The 17,355-nt window shown below is 37.2% G+C and overlaps 1 protein-coding gene across 16 annotated transcripts in view; it reads right to left on the bottom strand.

Moving 5' to 3' along the window:
* The window catches only part of Pkp4 (plakophilin 4), a 239,319-nt gene that overhangs the window by 62,887 nt on the left and 159,077 nt on the right, over positions 1–17,355 (bottom strand). For all 16 annotated transcript variants that reach the window (XM_048345412.1, XM_048345410.1, XM_048345408.1 and 13 more), the window contains one exon: positions 10,550–10,584. In XM_048345412.1, coding sequence (XP_048201369.1) covers positions 10,550–10,584 — 35 coding nt within the window. The remainder of the gene's footprint in view (positions 1–10,549; positions 10,585–17,355) is intronic.

Here is a 17,355-nt window from a genome sequence, read left to right on the forward strand (position 1 = left end):
GTTACTAAAATGGCTCTGCTTTGTTAATCTGTATGTCTTGCTGTTTATATTGCATGCAGTGAGAGGGTCTGTACTAAGTAAAATCACCATGGAAACAGGAACCTGGAGATCAGTAAAGAGATTTTTAGTATATACACCCTTGTAACTGGTCTTTCAAAGGCACACTGTGACCTCATGCTGGCTTCTTCTTGTCTGTGCCTATTCTAAGTTGCTATGGTGCTTAGGATTTGCCCTTATATTAAGATATGGCGTGGGTTTTGGCAGGACTCTTGGGATTGTATTAGCACATACTATTAAGGCAGACAATACTGCCTTTGACAGTTCCTTCCAAAGGAATGCTTGGTGAGGACTTACTTTGACCATGAGTCTCAGCTTAAGGAGCACAAGCTAGGAGGGAATGTTTTCCACAGTGGTGAAGAAATATTGTAGACTTTCCTATATTTAAGAAGGAAAGCTCTAGGAGAAATTGTGGAGGAGGACTTGGGAGACAGCATTCCAAAGACTTCTTTACTACCTGCTATAATAACCCGCTGTGTTTCTGTAGCTGCTTAGTGAATTATCTGAGGGAATGAGGTTATCCAGAAATTCTACTTTAGAGTAAAAGTGCAAATAGGGTGAGGAAAACACAAAGCCCCAAAACATTCTTGAGTGCACATGAGTAAAATGGATGTTGGCTGTTATTTGAAGAACAGTGCAGACACTTGGAGTTTGTTAACTAAAATGTAAAGAACTTTATCTTTGAAAAGCTAAATTTTAACAGAATTAAAGACAAGAGAAAGGGAAGAAAGACCATGTTTCTTGAAATTATTTCATCTAGTTTTCTTGATGTTTTTGGATGTTATAAATATTGATATTCTTTTAAGTAGTAATACTGGCTCTACAACTATATTATACATCTAGAAAATATTACAGACTTGAGAAATATAAAAACATTAATGAAGTGCCTTCTAGTTCACTTTATTTTTTTCAATGACAGTAGTAATATTTTACTTTTTAGATTTTTAAAACTTTATTGTAAAGGTGATGTACAGAGAGGTTACAGTTGTATAAGTCAGGTAATGAGTACATTTTCTTTTGAAAAGCGTCACTCCCTCCCTCATTCTCTCAGTTTTCTAATTCACTTTAAACTCTGCTCTAAAGATCAACCAGTTTTCCTTGCTATTTACTGTAAGAACTTGTCTGCCTTGTTCAACTTTGTGGTTTTTATATAAACTAGTATAATAGTGCTTTACTTCCTACCATAACAAATTTAAAAAGTATCTTAGTTGTGTACATCACCAGAAATATCTTGTTTATAAATACTTTAACAGAAAGCCATTAAAATAATTGTCAGGGGAAAAAAACCCGAATAGGTATTCTCATAAATAGTCGTAGCAAAATGACTACGAATTAAGCATTTTTAGTCTGAGTACTAAAATACAGGTGGCACATTGACCAGAAGAATTTATACTTCATATCTACAAAGGAGGAAAAGAACAAGGAGGAAAGACATATAAAGATGAAAAGAAATGGATGAGATACATTTGATCAACACCAAGTTAACAAGTGCATGTTAATAGCCTTTGGTTCTTGTTTCTTACCAAGAAAGCTGAAAAAAAGATTAAGGAAGGATCCAGCTGTAGTAGCCCATAGCTATAATCTGCAGACTTTAGAGGTTGAGTCCAGAGGATCTTGACTTTGAGGCTAGACTATACCACATAGTAATAACATTAATCCAGCTACCAGAAGGCTGAGATTGGGAGGATCACAACTTGAAGACAGCCTGAGCAAAACAGTTGGTCATGAGACTAACGAATTAATCAACAGGATGCTAGGTGTGGTGGTGTGCACCTGTCCTTCAAACCATGCCAGAAGCATAAACAGGAGGATTATGGTTCATACTGGCTGAGACAAAACTGGTGACCGTGTTAGAAAATTTTTAAAAAAGGAAGGCTAAAAATGGAACAAGTTGGGTAAGAAATGTACGCCCTCCCTTATGTATGAAACTGTAACACCACTGTACATCACATTGACAATAAAGAAGTAATTCTTTTTTAAAAAGCTGAGGATATGGCTCAAGTGAGAGTGACTTGCAAATATTTGGCAGGTGCTCTAAGTTCAAACCCCAGTATTGTAAAAAAAAAAAAAAAGTCTGAAGACATTCATTGTAATGCAAAGACATTAGTACTCTAAACTATTTTTCAAAGACACATTCCTTTTGGAAGATAAAATGCTACAGCACATAGAAAAAGGAACATCTGACAGTGGGAAATATAAGATACTGTAGATAGCTTTTGTTATGAAACAAAAACAACTCTCTTAAAACTACTCCATATGAACATATAAAGGGTAATATTCATTGTCAAAAGAAATAAATGGTTCTTTTGAAATACAGCTTTCCTATACTTTTCTCCTGGTTACTGTTTTGGGTAAACTTTATTGGGATAAACGTAACTGTGGACTAACTGTAGCAAAAGAATGGACTGTGGATTTATAGGTTGCAGTCTTTCTGATACAATTGTAAACTGAAGAACTGAATGTATTGAGGAAGTGGAAAACTGGAAAGTTAAACTTGACAGTTTAAATATTTACTTGACATGTTTGTAACAAACATAATATGTTAAAGTTTGAAATGAGTCATCTAATTTTCACACAAAGTACTAACCCACTATATTTATGCTTTAGGGATATGTTTAATACAACATGCATAAGATCATATTGCTAAGGCAAAATGTTAGGACACAAGATGTGGGTATGTAGCTGAGGGCCTTAGCCTCTTGAGAAGTAGAATCATAGGCCTAGATCACCAGACCTGGACCATTTAAATACTGTGATTAAATTTCAAGGACAGGTTGATTTCCAGTCACCACAAGAACTAATCAAATAATAGGATGGTCAGGGATATGCTGAAGTCTCCATGGAATGTTATGATGGAATGTTAACAAATATTTGATAATGTAATCTTTTTTATTGTTTAATCTGTCCATAGACCTAATGATATGAGGGAATCTGAAATGAGTAATTTTACAGTTTAATAACTTATTAAAATGTTAAATATTCACCAAGATACACAATCCGGCACTCTGGTATCATAGTAAGCACAGGAAGAGGAACAGTTGGTGCCAATAATGTTACAATTATTAAGCAGCCTCCATTTATGAATGGATATTATGCTCCACATATACATGCAGGCATTCCTATACAGGTGATTCCACTCCTAGAAAAAGATTGAACACAGATACTAAGATACCTAGTGGTAATCTTTACCATTGCTTTTTAAAGTGATAAATGAAAAAAAAAACACCATTTACTCACAAGAGATTATATATAAATTTTCCTAACAATGGTAATGCTTGGGAAAAAATGTGTACTATATAGTGAAAAAGAAAAAAGGAAGCTATCTTTATATCCTGACATGGAACCTAATGGTTTTACACTGCTGTTAAGGAAAAAGATGTAAGTCCAAGCATATAGTGTGTGTTATATTAAACCAAACACAAATATGGTTGTTTAGACACACACACACACACACACACACACACACACACACACACGATGAACAAAAGAAAATCTGGAAGACAAACTATGGATGGGTTAAAATGGTATATTTTCTTCCAGATTTTCTCTTATTCATGGTGTGTGTGTACATGTGCATATGTGCGCATGCATATGTTTAGATGTAAGAGGCATAGTTAATGCATGAAATATATAGGAATAAAGCTAGTTTTCACCTGTTACTCAAAATTTTCTAGATTTTTAAAATGGTTGTTCTTTTCAGGCAAGAAGTGTGTTGCTTTTGTAACAAAGTATTAAAGAGTGAGAAATATCTTTTAAGGGCCCCATGGAATCCACAGCAGTGCATTTGTGGCAGTTGACTGCTGGTATGATCATGTGGCCAGCAGATCCAAAAGAGATTTAAGAACTTGGACTCCAAGCTTGGTTTTAAAACAAGTTCTTATTCTCATGGTATTTAGAAGAGAACAGGAGGGAATACAGGATGAAGAAAAGTCATTTGTTAGTTTACAGCCATAATAAATCATAACATCTGAAACCTTCGATAATATACTTGGTCTTTTATACATGATTGCTGATCTAATAGTGTTTAGGAATATGTAATATAAAATATCACTTCCTTCTGTATCTCCTTTATAAATTTGGTCTATTTCTACTGATGTATAAAGTGTTCCCACTTAACTTCATGTTTTATCTCATGATGAACTGATGATTTCTTTTATGTGTTGCAAATTAGTTGCTCCAGATGGAGGAAACAGAAAGATGGATTGACTTAGGGCTAGGCTGTCAATTGTCTTTTATCTTCAGTATTTGTGTATTGTGTTTTGTAAGCTCACTCCAGTGGCAGAAACGATAGCTATACAGTTCAGAAGCACAATACACACATATACCAAATGTAAAATCTACTTCTAGGATCTTAAATTTAGCAGTACACATTAACTATTAATGTCTCATAGGAATGGTTTAAATGGCCAGCATGTTAAAATCACAACATTTCCATGCATGTTACACAACAAATGAATTTAAATCTGAAGGGAAATAGTTTAGCTTATTTCCTTACTATTGTTATTCCTTTCCTTCCACATTTATTATCAAACATTAAAACTCTTTTGTGCACCTAACTGCTAAGTTGTCTCTTCTATTCTTCCAGATCTACTAGATGAATGTACCTTCTGGGCTAATCAGAATTTTTCTGCTCTTTCATTATCTTGTGGTTTTTGTGCACTTGTAGAGGGCAAGGAATGAGGCTAATTTCCCTCCCCTGTGCTTCACAAAAACACAATGCAACAACTGGCAACAAAGCTGGGTGCTGGTGGCTTACACATTCAACCCTAGGTTCTCGAAGATCATGGTTCAAAGCCAGCCAGGGCAGGAAAGTTTGTGAGACTCCTGCTGCTAATGAACCACCCAAACCTGCTGAACTGGGGCTATGGCTTAAAGTGGTAGAGTACTGTCTTGAGCAAAACAGCTGAGAAACAGCTCCTAGTCTCTGAGTTTAAGCCTAGGGACAAGCATCAAAAGCTCTTAACAAATAAAATTAATTATAATTGCCTGGAATGTGCCAGATCCCAGACAATTATAATTAATCTTCCCAAGCCCATCAGAAAAACTGTGACATTGTGACTGGTAGTAAATTTCACCTCACAAAATGTGGCTGGAGGATGTAAGTAACAACCAGTGGTCACTTGATGAAAGGACTCCATCTTGGACTGTGAGGTATAGCTTCTTTCTGATGGTCAGCATAACTGATGTGGCTGTATTTTACAGTTTGTGTGGCTTTCATTTCTTAAAAGAGTGCTAACTCCAAAGGTTTCTTTTCATAAAAAATTCCATCAAGTACTTTCCACTACGAAGGGACGTATGGTAGAATGTATAAGGTCAGTCTTTTCCTCAGCATCTACTTACTGTTCCAATTGTATTTTCCATGATTCTGAGCTTCTTTTCTGAAAAGCCTCCCTAAACTTGGAAGGAACACAAGAAATCTACAAATGTACAACATGATACAAAGAAGTGAAGAGTGGAAATTGACACACTACAGAATGGAAACAAAGGAGCAGGCATAGACTGTGAGCTCCTGTCTGAGGCGAAGACACAGTTGTTAAAAACGTTAAGCTAAAGAAAAGACAAAGCTAAGAAACAAAACATTAAGCTTCTCTTCTAATTAAAGACAAGATGTGCATTTATGCTTTAGAAAGTAAATGTGTAACACTGTTAAGCTAGAAAACACAGAATAATGAAGAGAGAAGGTAAAAAAGGCAGGATAGTGATAAAACATGAATGATGCAAAACAACTTTATTACTTCTAGGGAAGCAATGTAGACCTGACCAAATAAAAATGTCTGGAAAGCTTGGCAATTCTGCCTCAGTCCTTGTTAAAAGACTTAGCCTTTTTATTTTGAAACAGCCTACCATCGCTGGAGAGGTTAAAAACCAAACAGCTACCCCAAAAGAAGCCCAGCTAGATTCTCCTGAGGTGAATTATAAAGAAATGGAAATCATTTTTTGCCTAAGGCATCCTAAGTTTTCCCTTAGAAAAGAATGCAGCAGTAACTTAGCTATTTAAAAGCAAAATTTAGCAGCTGGGCTCAGTTTCTGCCATTTCAACGGAATGCATTATCTTCAGGACAACCTGGGTAGGCCAGGCTCTCTCCCTGGCCTGTATCAAACCACTGGCTGCCGAACAATTCACCTTCTTGTGGAGAGGCTTTTCAAGGGCTTAGCTTTCCAATAAAATTGGTAAAAGTTTAGAAAGGGAAGAAAAAGAGGCAGAGAAATTGTCTGCAGGCAAATGTCCAAAATATGAAAGAAAAAAGGAGAGTAACAGATCTTCAATCCTAATTCCTTTTGTGTAGTCCTTCCTTACACAGGAAAATAAGAAAATGAATAAAGGCGTGGATTTGGTCAAGCCCTAGTCAGAGTAGACTTGATATTTTTAAAATTATTTTTCCACATTTAAGCCACCCCTGTCTCACACAAAAAAGTAACACTTGCATAGATAGACAAAGTGAATATAAATTACTTAAAATATTTTCCTGGATATTTAGAATTAGATGGAATGTTTTTATAAAACAAAAAATAATGTGATGAAGACAGCTAAGATATGATATGATGATAGTAAGGATAAAATACAGCAACCCCCATCCATGTCTTTTTTTTTTTTAACTGTATTTTTTTAATGTTTTCTTTTTTGGTACTGGGGATCAAACCCAGGACGTTGCACTTGCTAGGCAAGCGCTTTGCCACTGAGCTACATCCTAGCCCCCCCATCCATGCTTAAAGAATCAAAACTAGAACTAAGCTCAGGAGATGGGCATACTTGCCATCAGTGAAATGAAATACTACTTTATAATCCCTAGAACAGCAATGATCAATGGGACAACAGTAAGTGCTGGAGACCACAGGAAGACCCATTATATTTTACTGAGGGAAAAGTCAAATGGTACAATGACTTTGATTGTTTTAAAAACTGAAGCATAGAGCTACTCTATGTAGCAATCTTATTCTGTACAACACTTAAGAGAAATGAAGATGCACATCTAAAATATAAGCATCAATGATGAGAGCAGCATTGTTTTTTTTACAGCCAAAGGGGAAGTAATTAAATGTCTATCAACTGATGAATAAAGAAAAAGTGTCACACTCATCCACTGGAAGAAGTACTGACACATGCTAAACAAAAGGGGTGAACCTTGCAGACATCATGCCAAGGGAGAGGCCACATGCTATATATCTTGAATGTGTAGCACAGGCTAATCAAAAAATTATATAATAGCTTGGGCAGAAAATGGTGCTGATTAATTAGCATATGGTTTAAGAGTAATATGTTACAAAGAAACTGTGGTAATGGATACCCAACACTATAGAACATTAAAAAGCATTCAGGGGCTGGGGATATGGCCTAGTGACGAGAGAGCTTGCTTCGTATACATGAGGCCCTGGGTTCGATTCCCCAGCACCACATATACAGAAAACGGCCAGAAGTGGCGCTGTGGCTCAAGTGGCAGAGTGCTAGCCTTGAGCAAAAATGAAGCCAGGGACAGTGCTCAGGCCCTGAGTCCAAGGCCCAGGACTGGCAAAATAAAAAAAAAGCATTCAAGTGTATAGTTTAAAGAGGTAAATTGTACAGTATGCGAGTTCTAGCTTAACAAAGTTACTATAATAAAAATAAAGGGAAACAAAATTAAGTTCATGTTGTATGTGTTAAATCAGCAGATACAACCACAATACTGGCCAAGGTCCTCTTAGGTTGTAAAGATTTGAAGTACATTTTGAGTGAAACTAAGAATCAAAGAAATGTTCTTGGGAGTTAAAAAAAAAAACAACAACACCATAACTTTTCAATCTACATTTCATAATCTATATGTCATTCCTAGATGAAAGTATTTATCTCACACATTAGGTAGATTTAAAAAAAACACAACTTTGCCAAGGATTGAGATTCTGGGCATCTATGCAGAATGATAAGTGATACCATCTAAAGGCTTAGAGTTTAATCATAAAGCTAAGTACACACACTTAAGTATTCCTCAGACGGTCAAGAAACATTTTTTATTCATGCATGCATGCATGCATGTATTCCTCCATTCAGTTGGTAGATTGCCTTCCCTAGACACAAGGTCTTTGGGGTGCTCTGGTGAATAGGGAAGACGCAGTGCCTGCCCTCAGTAATGACCTTACACGACAAAGTAAGGGAGCAGTGCTGTGTCTTAACTGACTGCTGGCAGGTGATGTCAGATTGCTGGTTGTTCTCTCATTACCTCCCAGCATAGGCTGTTCTCCTGAGCCTAAGCTTTGCTCTTCCACTCAGTCATCCCTTATCCACAGCACTTTGAGCCACATAATAAATACTAATTTGCAAGCTCCTATCAGTTTAAGAGTGTCTTCCTAGGGCTGGGAATATGGCCTAGTGGTAAAGTGCTCGCCTTGTATACATAAAGCCCTGGGTTCGATTCCTCAGCACCACATATATAGAAAAAAGCCAGAAGTGGAGCTGTGGCTCAAGAAGTAGAGTACTAGCCTTGAGCAAAAAGAAGCCAGGGACAGTGCTCAGGTCCTGAGTCCAGTCCCCAGGACTGGCAACAAAAACAAAAACAAACAAACAAAAAACAAGAGTGTCTTCCTGCACATTTGATTAAGGCTTTCTTTAGTAATTACATTTATAAATGCTTACTGAATGGACTCATATGCTCATTTTCATCATCTCAAATTCCACACATCCAACACTAGTCCCGAGCCGGCTCTCCTAAGACTGGCCTTCATTATCATGCTTCAGGTTATTTCAACGGAAGCAACATCCTTCCACACTCAGACTTCAAGGTTAGCATGGTTTCTTCTCTCCCTTATTAAACCAGACTAAATCCTAGGAATCACTAATCATGTCTCATATACCAAATTCTGCAATACCCTTCCAGCTTGTCTTTTTTCTTTCCCTTGCTTTTCCTTTTTCTTTTTTTTTTGTCAGTCCTGGGGCTCAAACTCAGGGCCTGGGGCTGTTCATGAGCTCTTTTGCTCAAGGCTAGCATTCTACCACTTTGAGCCACCATGTCACTTCTGGTTTTCTGGTGGTTAATTGTAGCCAAGAATTTCACAGACTTTCCTGCCTGGGCTGACTTCAAACCATGATCCTCGGGTCTCTGCTTCCTTAGGAGCTAGGATTATAGGCCTGAACCACTGGCGCCTGGCTCCAATTTGACACTAATTTTTCCTTCCTCCAGTTCAAGACTCTGCTGTTTCTCCTGAAGAATGTTTTAAATTGTGTGACTTTTTGCTTAAGATTTTCAAATGTCTCCTCACGACCATTAAATGAATGGAGACTCCCCAAAATCTCTATAATATGACCCAATGCAGCCCTCTAAACATCTGTAATTTTTATTATTTCCTATACCAGTAACGCTCCTACTGTCTATTCTCCTATCCAATAACAATGCCTTCTGCAGCCTGACCACCTTCAGGGTCAGGTGGTCTCCAGCAGAGCTACAGGGGGGCTGTCTATTTGGAACAGTGTCCCCATATAATACTCACTTGCCAGTTGGTCACATATTTCATGGTTTATCTTTCCTTGCTGTTAGTAAGTCTTGTTAGGTAGCTTTTCAAATGATTTTGGTGCATGATCAGTTTTGTATAACCATTACAATTCTTGAGAACAGCATCTTTGTAAAATACCAGTTCCTGGTACGCTCCATAGAGACATCAGAATCCTTCTACCAAATGCAGATAAATTCAGATACTGGTCATTTGGTGATCTAACATTCCTTCAATTCATACTTTGTTTGAAAAGTGGTAAAGTTCTTAGATACCTATTCTAATATTTTAATCTTGAGGGTTTACTATAGCTCCATGGTGTCGGGGGCGGGGACAAATGCATGTTGTGCTATCTCTTGTCTGCCAGGCAGGAGGCATGGGATTCAAGCCCAAGAGGTACTCAATAAACATTTAATGAAATGAAAACTGAGCATGAGAACACCAAATATTTGTGGTAGTGGCAGGCGCTCTCCTTAATGTAATTTATTCTTCAAAATGTCATGAGTATAGAGTAAAAAGATAGACTATATTAAAATATGCCAGTTTATATTGTGCTATCTTAGGAGCTACCATATTTCACTGTGGGCACTGAAAGAAAACAATTCTTTCTAGTAATTCTTTTCTGAGTATGAGAAACATCGTAAAGACTTGATTTATATAAATGACTAACCAGCTTTCCCAGATTAAATGATACCTTTATGTGAAGACATCCTTCTGTTTCCATATGATGGAAAAGAAAAAAAATCTAGATATAGGGTTGAATAAAAAATGTCGCTAGGCAAATCTTCGTAATTTACAGAGAAAATCACCTATTCATGTTCAAAATTAGCATCTTAAGAAGTACAGAAAACTACTGGGTCATGTTAAAAATTAAGCATGTTAGTAATTAATATGTTAAAGTAAAACATCTCAATATTACCACTATTAAAGGCTGAGCTTAACCAAGAGTTAGTAAACTAAAGAGTAGATTAATTGCTTCTTTTTGTATGAATAAAAAAACAAGAACTTTTTATATGTTCTTAAAAAAAAATCATACCTGTTGATCTCCAAGGAAATGACTTCTCAGTTGAGCTAAGGAGAAAGAAGGAAAAAATATTATTTTCTTGGTCATAAAATTTAACTGCAGACTTGTTTTGAATCTGAACATTTTAATTCTCATATTCAGTTATATACAAGTATAAAATATCCAAATAAAATTTAAGGTTACCCAAGTTGATTTTTTAAACATATTTATTTTTCCACATCAGTTTGGAGCAAAACATATTTTCTACTTGGAAATTCAAGCAAATTACAAAGTGACATGGTTGTGTATATATAATTATGATGGAAATATATTCAATAGATATATGATAACAGAATAAAGAAACCCATTAAGAACTGTAAACAGGAGAGAGAGAGCAGTTAAGAAAGAGTAATACAGAGGGAAGGAATTTGATCACAGTATATTATATGTACCTTTTGTACAATTAACTTTGACACAAAATATCCTTTACATAAGACAAAATAACATAACTAAGTAGCATGTTCATAGTATTTATGTGATGTTTGAGGTAACACAATAAAATACATATATAACATACATTTTAAATAAATGATTCTCAGTAGATACAAAAGTCAGTGGGGGTCAGTTCTGAATTGGATGTTGCCTTATAAAATTTAAACCATAGTAATGGAACAATATAAAGAAGTATAAGATCTTACAGTTAGAACAAAGTTTTAATTACATTTTTTCCTTGATTAAGAGTATATATTTAAAAACCTACCTGTGTGGCTTATTGCCTAGCCCCAACCAATACAGGGCATCATGGTGTTAAGGGACAGAGAAATGGAACACAGGAATAATATGCTGGCAGGCAATATTTTTACCATATGAAAAAGTAAGCTCCACCTTACATATATTATCATTTTTTTTAATTTCAGAGAGAATATATATTTGGGCAAGTTAAGTGTTGGGTTTAAACCCAAGATAGTCTGATTTCAAAGTCAATGCTCCTATACACTGTACTTAATAAGAGAACAGCTCCAGTCTCATTTCTCTGTCACACACATGTGTACAGATACAGTATATCCAGGAAAAAGTCTAGAAGATAGAAAGCTAAGTAGTTGTTTCTGTGGGATGAGAACATAAACATTCCAAATTTCTATTTTTGTTTTTAAATTTTTTGGCATACTAGGGTTTGAACTCAGAGCCTTTTGCTTACTAGGCACTTGAGCCACATCCCCTGGGCTTCCCCCTTCCCCCCTGAAATTTGCACTTTGATTTAAAAAATCAACCCAACAACCACATACTGAAAGTGTTTTTGATGTGTTTAGTCAATTTATGAAAATATGTGTTATTCCAGGCTTAAGGAAACAATATGTAAAATGGAGAACCTGGAATAAACAAAGAAGATCATTTTAGTACTACCACTCTAAGTTCTTGTTAACTTCTGGATATTTTCCTGAGTCAGTAATGGGTTAATGGAACTCTTGCCAAGAGAAAACTGTACATTCAGTAAGAACTTTCCAAGCTTCAATTGTGTGTGTGATTTGCTTTTTCTTTGTCACAGAGCTGGCAGCTCCCAGCCCAGAACCCTGCACTAGCTGCAGCAAACGGGAGACACACTGCTGTCAGTGAATGAGGCCAATCACTTCATGCTGCTCTCCAGAGCCGAGCAGTTCTCCTTTATCTGAGGCACTGTGAAGTGATTTCAAAAGGAGAAATCACTGATGAGGGAGAAAATGAAAATTTGGTCCAATGTCCATAATAGCACATTTGTCTTGTTCCTGAGGGCAGGTCATTGTGGTCTGGGAGTCTCCAAAAGTGGCTCACTACTCTGAATTTTGATGCCTTTGAATCTGTATTGGTTATTTGATTCTATTATCAAATTACTTTCCAATTACACCAACACTGTGTCAACAATCAAAACAATCACATACTGTGACAATATTAAAATACCTAGAAATGTTTACTATACCTCAAGTTTCTTGGAGATGCCATAAAAGTTTAGCATTTTCTAGGCTTGAAACTTATATAACTTTAGTGAAACAGTTTATGAGATTTTTTTGTCTTTAAAATTATAAATCCAAAAATATAATTCAGAGTAGGTGCTTGAAAGCAGTCAGGGGCTATGGCTTCTTTGTTCAAGTATGTATCATAATGGCGCTGTGGCTCAAAGTGGTAGAGCACTAGCCTTGAGCAAAAGACAGTGCCTAGGCTCTGAGTTCAAGCCTCACAACTGATGGAAAACAAGTACATAAAAAAAAATGAGGAAAGATAGAAATCCCTATACTCAAGTATATATCATATCACCTGAGGCCCAAGAGATTCTTTTTTTTTTTTTTTTTTTTTTGCCAGTCCTGCAGCTTGGACTCAGGGCCTGAGCACTGTCCCTGGCTTCTTTTTGCTCAAGGATAGCACTCTGCCACTTGAGCCACAGCGCCACTTCTGGCCATTTTCTGTATATGTGGTGCTGGGGAATTGAACCCAGGGCCTCATGTATAAGAGGCAAGCACTCTTGCCACTAGGCCATATCCCCAGCCCCCAAGAGATTCTTTTTTTTTTTTTTGGCCAGTCCTGGGCCTTGGACTCAGGGCCTGAGCACTGTCCCTGGCTTCTTCCCGCTCAAGGCTAGCACTCTGCCACTTGAGCCACAGCGCCACTTCTGGCCGTTTTCTGTATATGTGGTGCTGGGGAATCGAACCTAGGGCCTCGTGTATCCGAGGCAGGCACTCTTGCCACTAGGCTATATCCCCAGCCCCCAAGAGATTCTTAATCTATATTGTTCTTATAATACAAATTGTGAAAAAGTTCTCCAGTCTCTTGAATCATCAGGTATGCTTAGGCTGGTTTATTAGTTTGAGCAAGTCAAGTTACTTTTCCTCTGTGGTTAGGAGGCTCCAGCAGCCTTAGTCTTGTGTGACAATCACAAAAACAATATTTTTGCTGCTGAAAAGGCTTTTTTTTGGTAAGCGAACTACAATAAAGTATTCCTAGGTGAAGGCAGTGGGAAGCTATAGTTAAAATTAATTTTTCCTACTCTAACATAAAAGATACTATATTATTCAAGTAAGATAATAAGGTTTTAAAATAGGCAAAATCGGGCTGGAGATATGGCCTAGTGGCAAGAGTGCTCGCCTCGTATACATGAGGTCCTGGGTTCAATTTCCCAGCACCACATATACAGAAAATGGCCAGAAGTGGTGCTGTGGCTCGAGTGGCAGAGTGCTAGCCTTGAGCAAAAAAGCTAGGGACAGTGCTCAGGCCCTGAGCCCAAAGCCCAGGACTGGCCAAAAATAAATAAATAAATAAACAAATAAAATAGGCAAAATCTTGGACATATTTTGAAGACTATGTAGTTTGTCAAGTTATCCTCACATTAAAAAATTAACTCCACACTAAATTCTACAATGCTATATAATACTAATTATGTGTTATTCAGAAGATTACTTTCCTTTTGAACTCTTCACTTTGTTTTCAAATTGTTCATTGCCCTGTGATTCTGGTATTACTAAATAAATACTAGGATTTTGAGTTGATAGTTTAAGTAACTGATGTAACCTGCTTTTTTATGTTCTTAAAGAACCAGGCAGATCTGTGTTAGAAGTAGCTTCATGCTAGAAGTAGAGGCGTATTTCCTTTCTCTTCTCTTTGCAAATCTATTCCTAGAAACACTTCCTACCATGATAATAGATGCCTTGTCTGCAGGCTCTGTGCCCATAAGTGACTCTATCATTCTTTTCCATGTCTCTCCTGAATATGCCAAGCTGCTTGTGTTCTAGAAGCTTCTACTGGAATGTGAAGGGCATTTTAAAATACAAGAACCCAAGGATCCAACATCCCTTTGTTTCAATGGGAAGATGTACTCCTAGTTTCAAATACCTTAATCACCAACAAACTTTTTGAGGGAAATCTCTATAAGTTTGGGATTGTCTGGTCAGTCTCCGAGGAACAATTAAAAATAAATTCACTAGTAAATTAATAAATCAAAGCAATTCATTTTAATGTTAAAAGGAAGAGATTATGCATTCATTGTCATATACATGAACACATAGAAAATGACTGTAACAGTCTACACACTTCTGAGATTCTTTTCATGCAGATACAAATGGAGCATGGGTGGCTCCCCCTTGTAATCTTAGCTACTTACAAGGCTGAGATCTAAGGATTATGGTTCAAAGCCATCCCAGGCAAGAAAACTTTATGAGACTCTTATCTCCAATTAACCACCAAGAAATGGAATTGTGACTCAGTTTGTATAGCATTAACCTTGAGCAATAAAACTAAGGGACAGCACCCAGGCCCTGAGTTCAAGCCCCAGTTCTCAATGTGGCAAGCTAGTGGGAGAGGGTGTACAATATGGCTTGTGATGTGAGAAGGTAGTAGTGTCAGTGAACACTGGTCCTTGGATACCCAGATTGACAATATGGCTCATGGGCCTTCCTAGAAACTCTGTGAGTTGACATCAAGTACTTTTAAATTATTTCCTTTTCTACTTATGCAAGATGGAGCGGAATCTATGATTAGTAACTAAAAATGCTGACTGGTAATATCTTAGAAGAAACACAAGCAGGTCCTCTGAAGGAAGTGCAAACCCCTCTCCTTAGCAGTAGACCATATTTCCAACAGCATACCAGATATTAGATCATGTCACACTTTGCGCCCAACACATTATAAAGCTTAATAGTTTTGGTTAAGGTACTAGGGTTTGAGCTCAGGCACACTACCACTGTAGCCACACCTTTATCCCCAACCAAGTCCCTCAAACAGGCTGTTTTTTGGTTAGTACTGCACGACCACACTGAGGAGCAGAAGTCATTGTATTAACTGTTCTCTCTATTGTGTGTATGAACTTGAAGGACATAAAGCTGCTGTGCTCACAGATGTGTTGTAAGAGACGAAGGCAGCATCTGGCACATGGCTCTCACTGAAAATGTCATCTGAATTAATCTCTACTACATTGGGGGCCTCCATCTTCTCATCCTGTTTTTTTTTTTTTTTTTCTTCTGAATATTTTTTCCGGCTTTGATCTCTCATCCTTTTAGGCTTTCTTCCCTCCAGCCACTACAGTGGTATTTTTTTCAGACTCAAAGTTACATTATTTTCCCATTGGGAATGAAAACAAATCCATAGAAGACAATGGAAGCACCTTATGCTGGCAAAGATACAAACATCATAGGAGGGCCCAGAAGGTCCTTCCTGCAGCACCTGGTTCCTTCTGCTTTAACCTTTTCCACACAAACCTATATTCTAAGCACTTCTAAGTACTTCCAGTTGCCTCATACACAAAGCTGCTTCACACGTTCAATGCTATTTTTGGAGCAGAATATGCAGGAACACAGTCTGGAAATTTTTTTTAGGGTTGTTCAAATTCCAGAATGTATGTATATATTCCACAAAACTGAATACTCTAATAATAAAGTTTACTTTTTCTTCATATCATTTCTTACAAAAACAACAATATTCTCAAAAGGTTCTGCTTTATGAAGCCAGTACCAGCTTCCTCCCAATTCTTCTGGTTGTTGTGAGCCAGCCTTCTTGGACCCTACTGGGTAAACATTAGGGGAAAGCACAGTGGGAAACTGGGCAGTCACATGTTGTTAGCCAGAATGTTAGGAGGTTGTTGTGTTTTAAAGTAAGCCCTATGTGATTTAAGACAATTTTAATCATTTAAAAAAGGCCTCAGATTTCTTCCTTGATGAAGCATTAGCTTTCTTGAGTTCTCTTGATTTTTTATACTGAGAATACCATCTTTGAACATAATATCTGTGAAAAAATTAGTTCTTGAAAGCATTTACCCTGTTTGGCCAATTAAATTTTCTGTATTCAGAATGGGAGCTATGTCACAAGTGGGACAGCTCCTGACCAGCAAGGTCCTGAGTTCAAATCTCAGTATCACCAAAAATTTTAAAAAAAGGAATATTCCCTCTAAGATTTGCTTTTGGCTACACTGCATAAATTAAACTTAAAAAAAAAAATCTCCTTCTTCTGATCCTTAACAAGGATGCCATGGATGTGCGCACACATTTGTATTTATGTGTTTTTGTGCTAGTACAGGGCTTGCACTCTCACTGGGCTTATTTTGCTTACAGCTGGTACTCTACTACCTGAGCCATCCCTCCATTTCCAGCTTGTTGCTGATCAGTTTGGAGGTGAGAATCCTGTAGATTTGATTGCCTGGGCTTGCTTTGGACTGAGATCCTTGATCTCAGCCTACTGAGTGGCTAGGATTATAGGTGTGAACTATTGATGTCCAGTTCATAGGTATAATTTTATATGAATACATGGAAGGCATGGTTGAGAAGTGAGAGGATACACAGGTAGAAAAGAGATTTCCCTAATGTTGTAAACCTGATGTTCCAAGAACTCATACCATCTACCAATAGGTAATTTTTAGGTTCAATTCATTTTATTTTTCCTAGTTTGGGAGCTGGGGAACTCATCGTAGGTTTCACTTAGATAAGAATCGACTAAGAAATAATCAGATTTACTTTCTGTCGTAGAACCAAAGCAACTTGAATAGTTAGAAAAAAACTGAATAATTCATGATGATTCTTCCCGAGACAGATGTGTATAGGTCTTTGTTCCACCACTAAACTATTTAGGTAAGTCAAAAACAGAAAGGCAAGATAAGGAATATGAAATACATTTGCCTAGAGGAGAAAGAGCAATAGATATTTTGATCTATCACATTATTAGCCTCTTAGGGGCTCTGAAGACCTTAGCTTAAAAAAACCTGTAGCCTAAAAAACCCCCCAAAAACTGTAGCCGACATAGTAAGGACACCCTCCCCCTCCCTCTCCCCCTCCCCCTCTCCCCCCTTCTCTTTTGCAAAGCATTACTATGAAAGTAATTATTGGTAT

This window comes from Perognathus longimembris, chromosome 4, assembly GCF_023159225.1.
Source record: "Perognathus longimembris pacificus isolate PPM17 chromosome 4, ASM2315922v1, whole genome shotgun sequence".
In the NCBI taxonomy this organism is placed as follows: domain Eukaryota; kingdom Metazoa; phylum Chordata; class Mammalia; order Rodentia; family Heteromyidae; genus Perognathus; species Perognathus longimembris.